Source organism: Kogia breviceps, chromosome 8 (genome assembly GCF_026419965.1).
Source record: "Kogia breviceps isolate mKogBre1 chromosome 8, mKogBre1 haplotype 1, whole genome shotgun sequence".
NCBI classification, from domain to species: Eukaryota; Metazoa; Chordata; class Mammalia; order Artiodactyla; family Physeteridae; genus Kogia; species Kogia breviceps.
Window position 1 is genome coordinate 25,921,864 of NC_081317.1, and position 19,470 is coordinate 25,941,333.

Below are 19,470 nucleotides of genomic sequence, written 5' to 3' on the forward strand. Positions count from 1 at the left end.
GATGCTTTCCCAGAGAGCTGAGAGTTTCAGACAAAGACATTTTTTCATCTACCAAGCTGCATATTTTTACTTAGATATTTTAAAAAGCAATCTCAAGCTCTGAAGGAAAATGTAACATTGATGCCAAATCAGATGAGAACTAACACTTGGTATCAACAGGAATATATTTGAATTTAAAAAGGCTAGCTGCATCTGACAGCAGTGTGTCTCAGAGACTTAAGTCTGAGTCGGAGTGGGGGTGGGGAAGAGAAGCGAAGAATCTTCAATAAATGTTTATTAAGACAGGGGACGGGTGGTAAATAGGGTGACCACCTATGACAGGTAGGAAGTCAGGGAAGGCTTCATGTCAGAAGTTACACTTAGGCTGCCTCTTAAAGGGACAGGTAATTTCCGGGAAAGAAAAGGAGTTCAATACTGAAGGCAGAGGCAGTGGCATGTACAGGGCAGGGCGTTTGGGGGAAAAAACGTGACATTTCCAGGAAATGATGAGCACAGAACTTCGAAGCATCTTACGGTCTTTATGATCTAGTGTTGTCCCCTGTCAGACCCCTTGGCCCTGAAATTTGGATAGTTGCAAGGAAAGAGCACATCCTATAGTAATTTTTGTTATGCTTCGGGCTGAAGACTCACTAAATGTATATGAGTAGCCAATTTCTCCTATGCCTCCTTAAAACCAATGTGTGCTTTTAGACACACAAAACGTATTCAGTCAAGGCTGCCTTTCCCCAGAGTTGCCAGCAGCAACCCAGAGGCAGGGGCAAAGCCTTCACAACAGGAGCCTGACGGTCCAGCAAGCCCCAGCATCTTCAGGGGTAGTCACTTCTCCCACGTTGCATCTCTGTCCTCACGGTTCGTGAGCTCTTGGAAGACAAGAGCCATGTCTGTTTGGTTTGTTGTTACCCGGTGGCTAGCACCAAACATCTGCTCAAAAATATGGGTGACGTGCATGGGTGATGGGACCAGCATCCTGTGCTTTCTAAATAGAGGGTTTCTATCTCCCCTTCTGTTTCCAAGGAAACACTTCTGTAAGTTCCTGGTTGTGGTAGAGGTTGCCAGCTCATGAGTCCTTCCTGGGCACATTGGTAGACAAGACCACACACTTTCCAGCCCCTTGTGGGTTGGTGGGATTGTATGACCAGGTCTAGCCCATGAAGCAAGACTGGCAGTGATGTGTGCTACTTCCTGGATGAGGCATTTGAGGGGGTAGATCACCTCCAAGCTCTCAGCAATGACCCTAGGATTCATGTGTTAAGATGACAGCAACATCAGATAGAGGAGCTGGACTCCTGGGCCACTAGATGAAAGGGCTTTACCACTGACCCTCACTGCGGATCTGTGTTAAGAATTAAACCTCTATGGTGCTAAGGAGTTGCCTTGTGGCAGTGCCTCCCATGACTAATTTATGAGTATATTCTACTTCCTCTACATAAAACCAAGTAGGAGTATGGATTAGACATGAACTCAATAAAAACACTGTTCATTAAATATTTGATGGGAGGCCACGAGAGAGGAATAGCTATGTTTAACAATGGACAAGTCGATTACATTACTTTCCTTTAGGAAAACACACAGAAAAAACTTCTTAACCTACAGTTCTAGAAAAGGTGGAATGTCTCTTGAACATTCAATAATAAAAAGTTACTAAGAATGTGATTCTTGATTGAGCTGTTTTTTTGCCATGCCTCCCAGAAAGCTCAGAGCCAGGTATGTAGCTTATGCATGGTCTCATGGAATGCACTTTTGCCAATTCTCTACTATGATTTTGCTATTCAGTCATTTTCCCTTTAGGTCTTGATTTACCTAACTTTGTTTTCTCTAATTGTGTTTTATATACTCTGTAAGTCTCTTAATATCTTTCTTTTGTGAAGAAGATAAAAACAAGGAAGTGAGAATCAAATTTTTAGAATGGGCTCTGGATGTAAGCCATTCTTAACACTGGTGAAGGCAGACAGTATAAATCGGCTTTGAGTTTAAAAATCAGTGCTGTTATTATAGTCCAGTAAAGATGTTAAAAAAATTATTTTGAAATGATTAGATTATGGATTGGCAGAAATTGAATATTCAAATGCAGTAAGTTTAACTGGTTACATGATAATTTTGAGCTAGTTTCTGACAGTAATACTTGCCCGGTCAAATAATTTTAAAAAGCTAAAGTAAGGCTTCCCTGGTGGCACAGTGGTTGAGAGCCCACCTGCCGATGCAGGGGACGCGGGTTCGTGCCCCGGTCCGGGAAGATTCCACATGCTGCAGAGCAGCTAGGCCCGTGAGCCGTGGCCGCTGAGCCTGCGCGTCTGGAGCCTGTGCTCCGCAACGGGAAAGGCCACAACAGTGAGAGGCCCGCGTACCGCAAAAAAAAAAAAAAAAAGACAAAAAAAAAAAAAAATCAGTGCTGTTGATTTTAATTTACTCTTCTTCTAGGTTTCATGACTATTAATTTTTCCTTTGATTTATAACAGGGTAGCTCAAAGAATAAGTTAATGATGATTACCGGTGCAGGATGCATAGTAAGATAGTTTGTGGCAGTGGCTGTGACTCGCAGTTAGAGGAAAATGTGCTCACGGGTTCAGGGTCCCCAGATGATGTTCAGTCACTGGCATTTCCTCCTTCTGAAGCTTCATACACCACTTTAACATTTTTGATGGAAACATTCCCTCCATAAAATTTCCCCAGTTGGTTATAAATAGCTGATGCAGAAATATTAACATTTTAAAATCCTAGCTCACACCTCACCTTAAATTTACCTTTGCTTTTCATAACGGTTTAGATTTAATGGCTTGAAATATCTCTCATGTACATGCATTGAAATGCAATGCTATATAATTTCTACATTTCATATCTGTAGTCATATCTGTAAATGATTTACAACAGATGCACATAGACACATGTGAAAAAAATTCTTTATTAATTTCTCACATTTCATTACAAAATGTATGTTGCAAACAACTTTGAATAACCTACTTGTGTGTTTTTTTGTTGTTTTTTAAACCCTTGGCTTCAAGAACTCAGGATCTCCCTATCTTTTATCAAGTAGTGGGAAATACTGATTTTATTGGAGTCAACAGGTTATCATTTTGCTATTTATTTTCTTCTCTCAAGCTCTGAAAAAAAATGTCCTCTGTATAAATTAAACAAAAAAATGTTGTAAATTCTATGTCATTACAGTCAACAGAATTATAATAATGCATCCAAAATGTGCGGCCACAAAATATCAGGTATATGTTTGAAAAAAGAAAAAAAAATGACATTCTAGCCTTGTTAAAAGGATAATGGTCCCATATTTTTATTAACAGGTTAGCAAAACAAAATCCAATGGATTACAATATTTACATGTTATTTGAAAAATAAAGTAGTGATAAAAGCATGTCACAAATATTTTCTTTTTTTTTTCTTTTTTTCTTTCTTTTTTTTCTTTTTTTTTGTTTGTTTTTTGGTAACCATTACAAACACCCAATCCAGGTATGGAACTGTTTAGTACATTTGAAATGAGGCCAATTAAAAACAAATATGGACACAAAATGAATCTTTGTCTAGATAGTTCACACTTTCCCTTTTTTCTGGATTCCACGATGGCCCCCATCCCTAAAAAAAAAAATTAAATTAAAACAAACGCCCTACAAATAAAAATTCTTAACAGCAAGAAAGGAAAAGAACAACATGCTTTTCAAGTAAGCACTTATTCCACAAATGCAATATCTTTCCATGGATTTTATTTGAAGCTGTGTGGGACACTGTCATCTCAGCAATTCCCCTTCCCTTTCTCCCCCCCTCCCCCAACCCTTCCAAGTAAAAAAAAAAAAAAAAAAAACAAAACATGAAAACCAAAGGACTCACACACATACACATACACACACACGCTCACACACACATCCAAGCTCACACGCACACAGGCTTCTAAAACCTAAGATTCAAGGAAAGTTCTACTTTTTGGAACGAAACCCTTTGTTCACAATCAGAACATATTATAAATGTAGACTTAGATTTAGTCTAAGCTGCTCCCTCCTGAAAAAGCTAATATGGGGAAACAGAGCAGCTGGCAGCTAGATTAAAGGAAAAACACAAAAAAGTAGTTCTCCAGGCTCCTTGTAGGATATAAGTATTTTGTGAACACTCTCACCAAAGGGATGGGATTCGAGCACATCCCCTTGTCCCGCAAAATAAATGAGAATCCCCCCACCCCCCAAAAACACAATGCAAACAGAAACAGAACACAGATTTAAAATCACACACAAAAGCCAGCCCATCCTAACAAATTATTTGTGTGAGACGGATAATGTATAAAATTTGACAGCAACAAAAGGGTGAAGAGGACTTCCTCATCTGGCCCACAAGCTGCATAGCTGTGCCAAAAAGTTTGGTTCTTTAGTTAAATTAAAAAACAAAAAAGAAAGTTAACTTCTTTGTTATTTCCATGTTTAAAATAAAAACGTTCCTATTCACAAAAAACTAAATCTCCCTTGCCCCCAAATCAAAACAACAACACACACACAAAAAAAACAATTTATATGAAAAACTGAATTGTGCTGTGTTTGTAACACTCAAATTGATAGAAGATAAACGTGTGGCAAACAAAACTCCACAGTCACCTTAAAATTAGGTCACATGAAATCTACCAAATTCTAAATTATAGCTGAACACTAATAAACAGCTTACCTGGAATAAAGGATGACAATTCACAAACATTTATCTAATAATTAAAGTCTGTTTCTTTTTTTTGTTTTGTTTTTTACTAAAATAATTAAAAAAATCACAGTATTTTAAGAAATAAAACCCACGTGGGGATTTTAAGCACAATTTGTGTTCCTTTCTTTAAAACTCTTTTTTTTTTTCTCCATTCACCATCTTGCCCAGCAGTTCTCTCTACATTTAACCACAATGACGACAGGTAGTACTGACAAATGCAGAGAATTCCCTTGGTTAAGTTTGAGGTACTAGGAAACAGGTGACTGTTTTATGCAAAGCAGTTTTTTTGTTTTGTTTTTGTTTTTTGTGTTTTTTTTTGTTTGTTTTTTCCCAAAGCGGCTGCAGTTAGGTCTTGAAAAAGCTTAACGTATTAAAACTAGAAAAACGCACCAAAAGTTGTGCGTCAAAAAGTTGTTCCCCTAAGAGAAGTCTTCTACTGTCACGGAGCTTCTGTTTCCACATACTGTCCAAGACCACCATAGCGCACACATGTGCAAGGGAGGTGCTTCGTATTCCGCAACAACTGAAACTTCCACGATGAAGATCCGGAAGGAAAGATGTAGTGATGGAAAAGGAGCCACATATTCCAACCATTTAAATAACTTTAATTTACATACTCACTCACACAGGTACCAGTGCTTTGAAAATAGATTGTTCAGTCCTAAAAAGCAGCTTTGTTCTGTCTTCTCTTTTCTGTCCCCCCCTTCTCAGCCCAAGCTGGCCCTCCCACTTTTTTTCATCACGGTTCAAGTAAGAGGTGATTAAGAATTTCACCAAACGCTTATTCTTTTTTGGCCTCTGCATTCTCCAGGAGAGATTTGTCAGCAGCTACTACACAGATGGCTACTGGTTCATTCTTTAGTGAAAAGTCTATCCCGATTGCTTCGTCATCTTCCTTTTCCTCTATAGAGGGCACCTTAATACTGTCCTCCATGCTATCTTTCAGGTGGATTTCTTCTCGGCTCACCTGCTTGGTGTCATTCAACGCCCTGGAAAAACATTCATGGTAGTGAACGGTGAGTATATATATATATATATATATATTTTTTTTTTTTTTTTCTAGTTAAACAAAAAACATTCATGTCCTTATTTCTCTGATCCTAAAAAGGTCTTGGGGTCTTACAAGTATGACTGAACTGTGAGTGATTTATCCTTGCTACCTGTTATGCTTAGGTCATATATTTCTGGTATCTTATCAAAAAGTTGAACCTATAAAAATATCCATTATCATACTATGTTTTGATTACACCATGCTTTGATTCCAGATCAACATAATTATTTTATGTTCCCTCCTGTACTGGGAACAATATAAATCATAAGCGGTCATAGCAAGAACTGCCTTATGCTCAGACCCATCAGAGGAACCTAGAAGCTTGGAGATTTGCTATATTTATTCGGACTAAAAGAGCAACTCAGGTATTAAAGATTTAATGGATAGGTCCAGAAACAAATCATAGAAACAACAAAAAGCAAAAACCTGAAAACGGGACCCATGTCCTGGGGAACTTAGTTACATTCTCTGAAGTTTAGATGCTTCACGTTTCTGGGCCTTTTCTGCTGGAAGGACCAACTCCTAGGTTCTCCCAGCGTCTGCTGGGCTCTAAGTGCCTTATCTAGGGGACAATTTCATGTTCAAGGATCTTATGAGTGCTCTACAGGTATGCTCCCACCTACCTGGGAGGCAGGCAGAAGCGGGCTCTGTCCCCGAGGCAGAGCATTGAAGGCACCAAGAGGTGCGTGGGAAGGTTCAAGGCCACTCAGGGAATGAGTCATCACAGAGGCAGGAACAGAAGCCAGATCTTTGGACCCCGGTCCACGCTCTATCAGAGAACGTCATGCTAATGAAAGCTGAAGGGACACGGGCTGGAGAGAGCGCTACACTTCTACACGAGGGCTTGAGCGGGATCTGTCATTCGTAAAGATGATCTTTCCTCCTTTGACTTGTGTCTGGGTGACCATTTAAAAACCAGCGGAAAGGTGGAAACCCAGTTCGTTACAACTGCCTCTCCTCCCATGCCCGGAAGTGTGACACAGAGGGGTCTATGTATTGTCAGGAGAAACCGCCACCTCGCACGATGGGCGAAGGCCTTCATGGGACTTACATGCCGTGTCTCAGCACGTGCCTTTCCCACTCAGAGCCCTGGGAAAACGCCCGTCCGCAAAATTCACATGGAAAACGCTTCTCAGTGTTGATAGCAGCCCCGCGGTCAGAAAATCTCATCAGATCTGTGAGGAGAAAGCAGAAGCGTTACCTGTGTGCCGGGGAGTGGGCAGAAGTCAACATCCATTAGGAAACCTCCCCTCCTACCTCCCCTCCCAAAGCCATTCAGTGAAACCAATTTCCAGATTCCTTACTCTTTCTCCTACTGGCTTTTCACCAAAGGATACTTCTTGAAACTCACTCAAGAACTGTTCCTGTGGTTCCCGAGCCCCAGGTCTCCTCCCTTCTCCTCACCTCCCAGTTGCTTCCATCACAAATACCTGGGTCTGTCTTGCCTGAAGAACCCCTTCTGTTCATACCAATGGCATCTGAGCATTTTTTTCCCTATCAAATCTCTCCCTTCTGTGATGCTCTGTATCAGTGCCTCAAGTTTAGCATCTATTTGTTTTCTATTTGACACAAGTTTATCTCTGCTCACTAAAAAAGCACCAGACCAGGAAGTGTGGTAAGACCTCAGGGCTTCGACACATTCCAAGGAAGGCTGAGGACTCACGACTGGTGGTCATCTGCCATGGATATCAGAATCAACACCTCCCAGGGCGACTGCGAACACTGGATGAGATCTGTGAGCAAAGAACCTAGCAGGAGTGAGTCCCGGGCATCAGGGAGGCCGGAATGTGAAAGCGTGTCCTCAGCTAGTAAGGGCTCGTGGCCAGCTGCCCGGCATCTATGCCTCAATCGGTATATTTTTTCTTTGGGGGGGGGTGGGGGTGGGGCTGTTTTGGGTCTTCGTTGCCGCATACAGGCTTTCTCTAGTGGCGACGAGCAGGGGCTACTCATCGTTGCGGTGCGCAGGCTTCTCATTGCGGTCGCTTCTCTTGTTGCGCAGCACGGGCTCTAGGTGCACGTGCTCCAGTAGTTGTGGCTCGCGGGCTCTAGAGCACAGTCTCAGTAGTTGTGGCGCTCGGGCTTAGTTGCTCCGTGGCACGTGGTATCTTCCCGGACCAGGGCTCGAACCCATGTCCCCTGCGTTGGCAGGTGGATTCTTAACCACTGAGCCACCAGAGAAGTCCAATCGGTGTATTCTTGAACATGGGGATATGCACACATTTCTGGATAGCTCTGTTGTTAACATCAAATGTTGACTGTCGTTTTATTTCCTCCATGGCCCTGGGCACACGTGAGTGGTCTGATAAACGTGGACTGGCTGGCTAATTGTTTACAGGCCACTCCTCCTGGCAAACTCAGAGATGAGAGCTTATATGGCCTTTGTGTCATCCTGAGTCCCAAGCCCGTATGTCTTTGATTATACCACAGAGGGCCAAATCTTTCCGTGCGTAACAAATAGCAGGACCTAGACGGCCCTGCAGCCGCGCTGCAAAGTGAGGGCAGCACACAGGGAAATGCTGATCATCTCTGCGCATCTCATCGCTGTGTGTCTGTACCTACAAGATGTTACAGGAGGACGTCTCCTGGTTGAAACACTCCGTCCGATAAAAATCCTCAGGATGACGTTAACAGGCTAGGTGTCTCTATGCTCCCTTCATCTTCAGCACAAAAAGCTCTGTGAATGGGGCCAGTTTTAACAAAAGATGAAACATTTTCTCACAAATTAAGAAGATCACCACACAAGCCATTAAAAATAATTGCACAGACTATCTTCCTTGATTCTTTTCATTGGAAATGAGACAGCACCATCTGCCCTGCGCATTAATTCCTTAGCAGGGATTATCTTGGGCAAGAAATCAGCAGAATGCCTTCCTAACTCCTCCCAGCTGCATAATGAGAGGGGGTGGGGAGGGTCCCGCTTGGGTTCATGTTGATTTCTTCCCGCCTGGTTTCTCCTCCTTCAGATTCCCTCTGAGCTGCCTTCTGAGGCAGGACCTGCAATGTGGCCACAGTCAGCCCCCTCCCTGGTTCTCGTGCCGGGAAAGGACGCTGGGAACAGGGTAGCTCCAAGGACGTGAGCCCCCTGAACTGAGCACCCGATGAGCGTCTACACTGCCAACGCAGGGCCTGCTCCTGGCACACTCACTCGCTTACCCTTAGGAAACATGAAACCAGCCACCTATTCTTTCCAAGGGCTCATGCTGTGTTTCATCCTCAAAGGAGGAGGCCAGTCATTACCTGTCACACATTAAATGGCTCTCCATTAGCCCCGAGAGCTGTGCTAAAGCCACCTCCCGCTCTCTACTGGAAGACAGAACGTCTGGCAAAAACACCCCGAGGCTATTGTGTGCCGGTTCTTCTGGTTGGCAAGAATACACCTGATGATGGAAAATTGATTCAAAGGCAGTGAGACAAAGGAGGCTGTTCTTTCAAGGATGGGCGGGGGGGGGGGGGGGGGGGCGAGGGGTACGGGAAGGTTTTGGCTAGTAATTCCCATTAACAGTTACTAGAAGTGACTCATGTAATTCCCCCACCCTCTGAGAGAGGAATACAGGTTTCTCCACCCCATGACTTTTTTCCCCATGCTGTTAAGGCTCGTGAATGTGGATGCTAAACTTTCCAGGGACAGGCGATCAGATACCATGAAGTTCTTTCCAGGCAAACAGAGCTGGTCTGACGCCACAGTGCCCGTGCGAGGGGGCGGCCAAGCTGGGCAAGCCAGGGAACGTGCCTGGTGCTCTCACATCGAACTGCCATCTTTTTCTTCTCATTGTCTACGCTTTTATTTTAGAGGCGTCACAGGGGAGGGGAGGACTAAAAGGGGTTCTCGCCTCTGCAATACTTATAACCTGTAAAATCATGTGTGCTCGGCTCTAGAGATTAAAAAGTCATGGTACCCAATGAGGAATAATTCATTCCCTGGAGAGGAATGGTAGAGCACAGAGCACCATGAAGAAAAGGAGCCTGTGTACCCGCTGTCACAAGCATCCTCTTCCAGAGAATTCTGGAAACAGTGCACAGACGTTATTAAAGAATTCATCACTAAGAACATATTTGTGAAATGCTAAAAATAAATAAATAAATAAAGGAAAAGAAGATTAAAAAACCATGCTTCTCAGATCACAGCCATTTTCCTTGTAAGAAACAGATTACTACAGCCCCTACTAATAAAAGTTGTAACGTTACAAGGGCAATCAGTCTATGGTGTGGGTGTTCTATTTTATCCATTTACCACGGGCATGGGGGTTCAGGAGCCAAACTGGATCCCCACGCAGCAAATCTGTGGCCTCCTACTACGGCAGAGGTAAAAGATGGTGGGCGAGGTGATGGTGCTGGAAATCAGGGCAAGTCAGGAAGAAGAACAGGGAGAACCTCAGGGGGAAGTGGCCACAAGTCGGCTTTCTTAGGCTTGCAGACTGACCAAGGAAGAAAGACCAAGAAATTCCACCAGAGTGCCCCTTACAGTGAGGCCCTAAGGGCCACTGGACTGACAGAATTCAGGGGCAGGTTCCCTTCAATGAGGAACATCCCGCTGTCCAAAGGGTAGGGGAGATGGTACGTAGTGTAAAAGACATTTTGCCTTTGGAGCCAGAATACTTCGACTCAACCTCCAGTGTTTCGTTTTTGTTTGTTTTGTTTTGTTTTTGTTTTTTAAACTTTGAACAAGCTCTTAAGTATCCCAGGCCTTTGTTTCCCCATTTGTAAAAATGGCAATAATACCATCTACATTGCAGGGTTTTATCATTATTATTAGCTGGTTGCTATGTTGTAGGAACTAGACTAACGTTTGTGTGCTATCTCATTTAAGATTTACGCAACCCTAGGAAGTGACGTTGTTGTTAATTAGGATGATGAATGCACAAGGAGATAAAATAATTTACCCAAAGTCACAGAACCAACAAGTATTAGAACTGGAAGCCAATCCAGACAGACCAACTGCAGAGCCCTCTAACGTTATGTAAGATTAAGGAAAAAAAGGTATAAAACCCACCAGCACTGGGCCTGGCACATCGTGATGCTCAGTAATGGCAACTAATACCAAGAATGATGTCTATCACATGTATTTCTCAGGTCTAGGTTATCCACGTGCTTTTGATAAATCTGCAATAACTAAAGTAAGATAGCCCAACCTATATTCTTTACGTATAGTCTTGGGTTTTCCACAAGATTCTACGTTGAGCAATATAGAATACCAACTCTGGATCATGTACACGTATGTCTACAACTAAATATACTTTGAAAAACTTCACTTTGAAAATAATGATAGACTCACAGAAAGTTGAAAACTAGTACAAAAATACCACAAAACCTTTCCCTGCAAACACAGCCAAAGAAAAGCCCCTGGTCTCTCTCTCTGTCTCTTTACAAAGCAAAAGCAGTAGCAAGGGGGGTAAGAGGAGGACCGTGCAGAAGGACACATGGAGAGAGCGCAAGCCCCCTGCAGCTCCCCACAGCCTAGCAGCGTACACCCCAGCAGAAGCAATTTTAAATAAGCGTTCAATTGGAAGCTCATTTACATTCCTCAGTAGCTTTTACAGGACCATCCATCTTGCCGTCTGTCCTTATCCTGCAGATTCCCTAGATACCAGTCTTCCTGAATAAAAAACCAATCATCGCCACGTATTTTTTAACGAATGTATTTCCTGGGAGTTTCTAGAGCCGGTACTAGTTTACAAGGCACAGCCCCTGGCGTGTTTCTTAAGTCAGGCTGCTCCGCGACTCAACGAAGAGGGGCCATTCCTTCTGTTACCCCTACAACAACCTTCTGCCTCCCCTTCTGTCTCAGCACAGCCGGGCTGGATGCCAGCTGGGGCTCAGAGGGCAGGGCAGGGACCTACCTCTGTCATCAGCCTTGCTGTTCATTTCTTCTTCCTTGTCCTCCTCATCACTGCTGGAGCTCTCTATCTTCCCCTTCATCTGTTCCAGCTGATCCAAGTTAACTCGTCCAACCAGCTCAAAGTTACGGCTTACCTGAAAGAGACCCAAACAGACAGTGGGATCACAAACCCCAACTGAATGCGGTTCTCCCCGGAGGACAGAACTTTCCAACGTCATTTTCCTGCGGGTGTGCCTTTAGAGCCAGGACCAAATAACCCCAGTGCCTAAGAGGTCCTTTCTTCATGCTGACTCTCTCAGAGGTGTACCTGCCGTTTACTTCCACATTCATTTTCACCGGAAGTGTCAACACCGGACCTTCCTTACCAAATTCGGTAAGAAACGTGAGCTACTGTCAGCAGAAAATCAAAAGTATCGTGAAGCCTGGGGTGTAGAATAGGCGTCCAATAAACATTTTTGGAGTTGCATTCAAGGATGTACCTTCTGTCAACTACCCAAATTGTGGTTTCCTTCCCCTTTCTGGGAATGTGGCCTTTTCTGATTTTGGCTTTTGGAAACATGTATAAGAAGTGTCATACATGCATATTTATGAGTTATGTTTCTGGAGGTGACGTGACTCTGTAAGTAACCTGAAAACTAGCAGTGAGAGTCACAACATTTCCACCATAAGCCTATCAACCTGGAGGGCTATATGGGCTGTCCTAGCTTTGACCAAATGACAGCTATTCGATTCCTAACTCCAGTTTAGATGTAAGACAATATTGGTACTATTTAGCGTTACTACTGTTTCTGAAGCTGACCATAGCCTATTCATCACAGCTGGGGATTATCTGAGAAAAATCTAGATGACAAATCCCTAAAAACCCTCTTAAAGTGTTAACTATGGCTGATTTTTGTTTACATAAAACGAGGTTAGAATAATGTGGGAATCCAAACTGTCTTCAAAATATCATCCAAGAGAAATAAAAATCCACTCTGGGAAAACTCTATAAGGAGTTTTCTGTTTGGGGTTCTCATGTCAATGGTAGTACAAAACGCAACCTCTTCAACTAATCTATTTTCAGAACTTCTTCAGTTGCATGTGTAGAATTATCAGCAATGACAGCACAGGAGTCTAGCCAACAAAATGACTCAAACCAATACAGTGATGGGTTCCGTACTTCCCCCGTGGGGACCAGGGAAGGGGCCCATGAAGATAAATAAGACCCAGTTCTGGCTTCCAGAGGCTCAGAGTTTAGTTGAGGAGGGAAGACAGATTTCATTAATGAGACTCCAAGGCAGATTTCCAGAGCTGCTACAGGAGGGATAGAGTGTAATGAGGGCGCAGGAGAGGATGGGGAAAATTTACAAGACAGTTCCAAAATATTCGCTGGGGGCTTCCCTGGTGGCGCAATGGTTGAGAGTCCGCCTGCCGATGCAGGGGACACAGGTTCGTGCCCCCGTCTGGGAGGATCAGGCATGTCGCGGAGCGGCTGGGCCCGTGAGCCATGGCCGCTGAGCCTGCGCGTCTGGAGCCTGTGCTCCGCAACGGGAGGGGCTACAACAGTGAGAGGCCCGCGTACCGCAAAAAAAAAAAAAAAAAAAAAAAAAATTCCCTGGGACCAGCCTGGAACAAAGATGTGCTGAGCACCACCAATTCCATATGCCTAGCAGATGGAAACACCATCATCAACTGTGACAAATGCGAGAGAAAGAGCCTCAGAGAATCAGGGCCAACAGACAGTCCTGTGAAAAAGCTTAGTACTGCCCCCATAACATCATGTTGGGGGTCGGCCACATTGAAAAGGAGCAAGAACACTCGGGATGAAAGCTCTCTGAAAGCAAGAGAAACAATCCATTGAATGAAATCCATGAAATCAGTTGACTTGGAAAACAACTCAGCATGAGGGTGGAAAAGACCTCTTCGTCAATCTCAGCATTAAACCCTCAGAGAAAGCAAATTCCTGTTTTGCTCAAGAAAGAAAGTTTTAAAAATGCATAGACTAAGGTGAAGAGGAGGAAGTCAAGTTAGAATCTTTCTTCCTGAGTTCACAGTATCAGCTGGCAAAGGACTTTTGCACAAAGTACCTTCCTAATTAGGGCTTTATCTATTTACTATCCTCACTCCTACCGACCTATATAGATTTGTTAAAATTTATAACACAGAAGCAAAAAGGGAAGGCACCAGGAACAGGAGCTTTGAAGTCAGACAGACCTGAGCGTAAGTTTCGGGCTTGCCATGAACCACGAGACTCTGGGCAAATTACTGAACATAAATGTCCTCAGTGTCCTTGTTTGTAAAAGGGGGCCAGCATAGTATCTGAAACACAATAAATAGTTCACCAGGGCTTCCCTGGTGGCGCAGTGGTTGAGAGTCCGCCTGCCAATGCAGGGCACACGGGTTCGCGCCCCGGTCCAGAAGATCCCACATTCCGCGGAGCGGCGGGGCCCGTGAGCCATGGCCACTGAGCTTGTGCGTCCAGAGGCTGCGCTCCGCAACGGGAGAGGCCACAACAGTGAGAGGCCCGTGTACCGCAAAAAAAAAATAATAATAATAATAAATAAAATTAAAAAATAGTTCACCAAATTGTGGTTTCCTTCCCCTTTCTGGGAATGTGGCCTTTTCCGATTTTGGCTTTTGGAAACATGTATAAGTATCTTAAGTGCATATTTATGAAGTTATGTTTCACCACAAAGTCTACATTTTAATCAAATAGCATTTATGACAAATATGTGAATAAAAGTCTTCTGGGTTGCCAGTTTTTTTCAGGAAAAGGAGGCAAGATTCCAACTGGCCTAATTTCAAAATATGCAAAGAAACAATATTTTGAAATGATCAGTACTTTAAAAGGCAGCCTTTTCCAATAGCTTTCTCCCTGCTTCAGCCAGGGCAACTATAAGCACGTAGAAGGGGCAGGATAGGGGGGCACTGCCAGGAAACGAAAAAAATGAAACCAAGAAAGGCCAAAAAACAATCCTCAAACATCTTTAATCCAGCAGTTTGCATTCATTCATTCATTTAGGACTCCCAGGGGCCCTGCTGTATGCCAGGCCCTGTGCCTATCAAGGAACTCACAGTGACAGAAGGAGATCTGTCACCAAACCAAATGTTATTTTTTCTTTTCCTCCTTCCTGTTTCTTTTCCTTTTACAGGAAAACTGTTAGCATTTTGGATTCTGCACAATTTTATGAGTACATGACATTTCATGGTATAACGTTCACCCAGGGCTCACCGAGGATTTATTTGTCCTGAAGATTTCTAAAATCTTTGTTTAAAAATAAAAATGAAAAATTTTGCTATGTAATTAGTAGAAGATTTTAAATTAAAAACTCTTTATAGGGTTGAGGAGTTCTTATTATACTTTAAATCTCCAAACCAGCAATCCAGGATTAATCTTCATACAAAAGGAAGACACCTTGCTGCACTTCTGAGCCACCATCCCTTTCCTGTATTATTGCAAGCCCCTTCCCTCCCTCCCTGCTGGTTTCCCAATGTCCATTCTCACCACCTCTTGTATCTAACCTCCAGGGCGGTCTGACTGAGTGATTTTTTTAAAAAAAATTAAACCTGCTCATGTCAGACTCCACTTGCCCTGAGGATGGAACCCCAGTTTCTTACTGGGCTTTACATGTCCCCCGACTATCATCCTACCCCCTGGCCCACCTCGCCCTCACACCGACTGCCCTTTGCTCCCACCACCCTGAGCTTATTGAGGTCCCTGGAACAGGCCAAGCTCTTGACTTGGTGCCTCTCTCCACAGAGGCTACGTCCTCTGTGTGAAATTCTCAAGCCTGCCTCACTCACATGGTGGTGTCTCCTCAGCCTTCCAGCCTCCCTCCAATGTCACTGTATCTGGGGGACCTTCCCTCAATACCTCCTGGGTTAAATATCCTTGCTCTAGGCTTCCACAGCACCCTCCCCTCCCCTTTCATAACTCAGTGACTGTACAGCCCAGGGAACTAGAGTCAATACCTTGTAATAACCTATATATGTGTGTAGAACTGAATCACTTTGCTGTACATCCGAAACTAACAAACATTGTAAATCAACAATGGTGCGATTAAAAAAAACCCCAGAAATTAACTGTTTCTGGCCTGCCTCCCCAACAGAACTGCAAACTCCATGAAGACAAACACCCTGTAGCTTATTCACAGCCAGATCTGCACTGGCCAGCACAGTGTCCAGATTAGAGCAGGCATGGTTCTCACCTCTTGGATACTGGGTGTCTGCATTTTCATTTATTATATTTTTCTGTACTATAAATGTTTACAAAGAAAAACTAGAAAACAGAAAAAACTCATTTAAAATCCAACAACCTAAATGAAGAACCTAGAGGTAAGTTGGGAATAAAGACACAGACCTACTAGAGCATGGACTCGAGGATATAGGGAGGGGGAAGGGTAAGGTGTGACAAAGTGAGAGAGTGGCATGGACATATATACACTACCAAACGCAAAATGGATAGCTAGTGGGAAGTAGCCGCATAGAACAGGGAGATCAGCTTGGTGCTTTGTGACCACCGAGAGGGGTGGGATAGGGAGGGTGGGAGGGAGGGAGATGCAAGAGGGAAGAGATATGGGAACATATGTATATGTATAACTGATTCACTTTGTTGTAAAGCAGAAACTAACACACCATTGTAAAGCAATTATACTCCAATAAGGAAATTTTAAAAATAAAAAAAATAAAATAAAATCCAACGACCTATACATAATACCTGTGAACAAGTAGTTACATTTCTATATTCCTGTTCTCTATTCACAGATGATTTACAGTGCTGCTTTTTGATGCATGGTATGGCATAAATATCAATCTCTGTATACATCCATTTTTAATCACCACATAATACTTCGTTAAGTAGATATATTATAGTTTACTTGACTCTTCCCATGTGATTACCTTTGGTTATTTCTGGCTTTTCACTATTAAAAATGCAACAATAAGCCTTATTATATACAAACCTTTCTTTCATATTTAGTTTTAGCCATGGCAATCAGGAAAGAAAAAAAAATAAAAGGAATCCAAGTTAGAAAAGGAGAAGTTGGGGCTTCCCTGGTGGCGCAGTGGTTGAGAGTCCACCTGCCAATGCAGGGGACATGGGTTTGTGCCCCAGTCTGGGAAGATCCCACATGCCACGGAGCGGCTGGGCCTGTGAGCCATGGCCACTGAGCCTGCGCGTCCAGAGCCTGTGCTCCGCAACGGGAGAGGCCACAACAGTGGGAGGCCCGCGTAATGCAAAAAAAAAAAAAAAAAAAAAGAGAGAAGTAAAACTGTCACTGTTTGCAGAAGACATGATACTATACATAGAAAGTCCTAAAGATGCTACCGGTAAACTACTAGAGCTCATCAATGAATTCGGTAAAATTTCAGGATACAAAATTAATACACAGAAATCTAGCATTTCTATACACTAACAGCGAAAGATCAGAAAAAGAAATTAAGGAAACAATTCCACTTACCATCACATCAAAAAGAATAAAATATCAAAAAGAATAAAATACCTAGGAATAAACCTACCTAAAGAGACAAAAGACCTGTACTCTGAAAACTATAAGACACTGATGAAAAACTGAAGATGACACAAACAGATGGAAAGATATACCACATTCTTGGATTGAAAGAATCAACACTGTCAAAATGACTATACTACTCAAGGCAATCTACAGATTCAGTGCAATCCCTATCAAATTACCAATGGCACAGAACTAGAACAAAACTTTTTAAAATTTGTATGGAAGCACAAAAGACCCCACCTGAATAGCCAAAACAATCCTGAGAAAGAAAAATGGAGCTTTAAGAATCACACTCCCTGACTTCAAACTATACTACCAAGCTACAGTCATCAAAACACATTTTTGTTCTGGCACAAAAATAGAAATTAGATCAATGGAACAGGATAGAAAGCTCAGAAATAAACACACACACCTATGGTCAATTAATCTACAACAAAGGAGACAAGAACATATGATGGAGAAAAGACAGTCTCTTCAATACTGGACAGCTACATGGTAAAGAATGAACTTAGAACATTCTCTAACACCATACAAAAAAATAAACTCAAAATGGATTAAAGACCAAAATTTAAGACTGGATACTGTAAAACTCTTAGAGGAAAAAATAGGCAGAACACACTTTGACATAAATTGCAGCAATATCTTTTTGGATCCAACTCCTAGAGTAATGAAAATAAAAACAGAAACAAATGAGACCTAATTAAATTTAAAAGCTTTTGCACAGCAAAGGAAACCATAAACAAAACAAAAAGACAACCACAGAATGGGAGAAAATATCTGCAAATGAAGCAACTGACAAGGGATTAATCTCCAAAGTATAGAAACAGCTCATGCAGCTCAGTAACAAAAAAACCAAACAACCCAATCAAAAAATGGGCAGAAGATCTAAACAGACATTTCTCCAAAGAAGACATACAGATGGCCAAAAAACACATGAAAAGGTACTCAACATCACTAATTATTAGAGAAACGCAAATCAAAGCCACAATGAGGAATTACCTCACACCAGTCAGAATGGCCATCATCAAATAATCTACCAACAATAAATGCTGGAGAGGGTGTGGAGAAAAGGGAACCCTCCTACACTGTTGGTGGGAATGTAAACTGGTACAACCACTATGGAGAACAGTATGGCGGGTCCTTTAAAAACTAAAAATAGAACTATCGAATGATTCAGTAATCCCACTCCTGGGCATATACCCAGAGAAAACTATAATTCGAAAAGATACATTCACCCTAGTATTCATTGCAGCACTATTTACAATAGCCAAGACATGGAAACAATCTAAATGTCCAACGACAGATGAATGGATAAGGAAGATGTGGTATAGGGACTTCCCTGGTGGGCCAGTGGGTAAAACTCAGTGCTCCCAATGCAGGGGGGACCCAGGTTTGATCCCTGGTCAGGGAACTAGATACCGCATGCATGCCACAACTAAGAGTCCACATGTCGCAACTAAGAAGCCCGCATGCCTCAACTAAAGATCCCACATGCTGCAACAAAGATCCTGTGTACCGCAACTAAGACTCAGCGGAGCCTAAATAAAATAAATAAATAAATAAATTCAAAGGTGTGGTATGTACACACACACACGCATGCGTGCGCACGTGCACTGGAATATTACTCAGCCATAAAAAAGAATGAAATAATGCCAATTGCATCAATATGGATGGACCTAGAGATTATCATACTAAGTGAAGTAAGTCAAACAGAGAAAGACAAATGTCATATGACATCACTTACATGTGGAATCTAGAAAATGATATAAATGAACTTATTTACAAAACAGAAATAGACTCACAGACTTTGAAAACACACTTATGGTTACCAAAGGGAAAAGGTGGGGGGAGGGATAAATTAGGAGTTTGGGATTAACATATACACACTACTATATATAAAACAGATAATCAACAACGACATACTGTATAGCACATGGAACTCTATAATAACCTATGGGAAGATAATCTGAAAAAGAATGGATATACATACATATATAATTGAATCACTTTGCTACACACCTGAAACTAACACAACATTGTAATTCAACTATACTCCAATTTAAAGTAAGTTTTTTTAAAAAAATTTTAAATTAAAAATAGAAAAAATTGCAGTAATAAGCCTTATTGTATATACATCTTTCTTTTATATTTAGTTTTAATTTTATAGGCTAAATACTCAGACATGAAATTACAAGGTCAAAGTCAAATGGTATACAGATTTTATATTAAAGTGCCCAATATATTTCTAAGTTTGCTTCTAAAATGATCATACTTGTAGTGATTACTTTCTGGATCTAGAAATTGGTGGGTATCCGACCAACTTCTTAATGGGACAGAGGACATATGGAGGGACATTCACTTTCTTCTTTAGAGATGAGAAACAATTTATCATCTTGTTTCCCAAAAGCCCA

The 19,470-nt window shown here is 42.2% G+C and overlaps 1 protein-coding gene across 13 annotated transcripts in view; it reads right to left on the reverse strand.

Annotated features, from left to right (window-relative positions):
* Positions 1-5,264: 5,264 nt before the first annotated feature.
* The window catches only part of ZNF462 (zinc finger protein 462), a 143,499-nt gene continuing 129,293 nt past the window's right edge, over positions 5,265-19,470 (reverse strand). For 12 of the 13 annotated variants that reach the window (XM_059073390.2, XM_067041011.1, XM_059073398.2 and 9 more), the window contains 3 exons: positions 11,569-11,701; positions 6,783-6,906; positions 5,265-5,669 (listed from right to left, as the gene is read on the reverse strand). In XM_059073390.2, the coding sequence (XP_058929373.1) occupies positions 5,462-5,669; positions 6,783-6,906; positions 11,569-11,701 (465 nt within the window). In that variant the 3' untranslated portion in view covers positions 5,265-5,461. Of the gene's footprint in view, positions 5,670-6,354; positions 6,501-6,782; positions 6,907-11,568; positions 11,702-19,470 lie in introns of all 13 variants that reach the window. The other variant, XR_009337108.2, reaches the window with a different exon arrangement.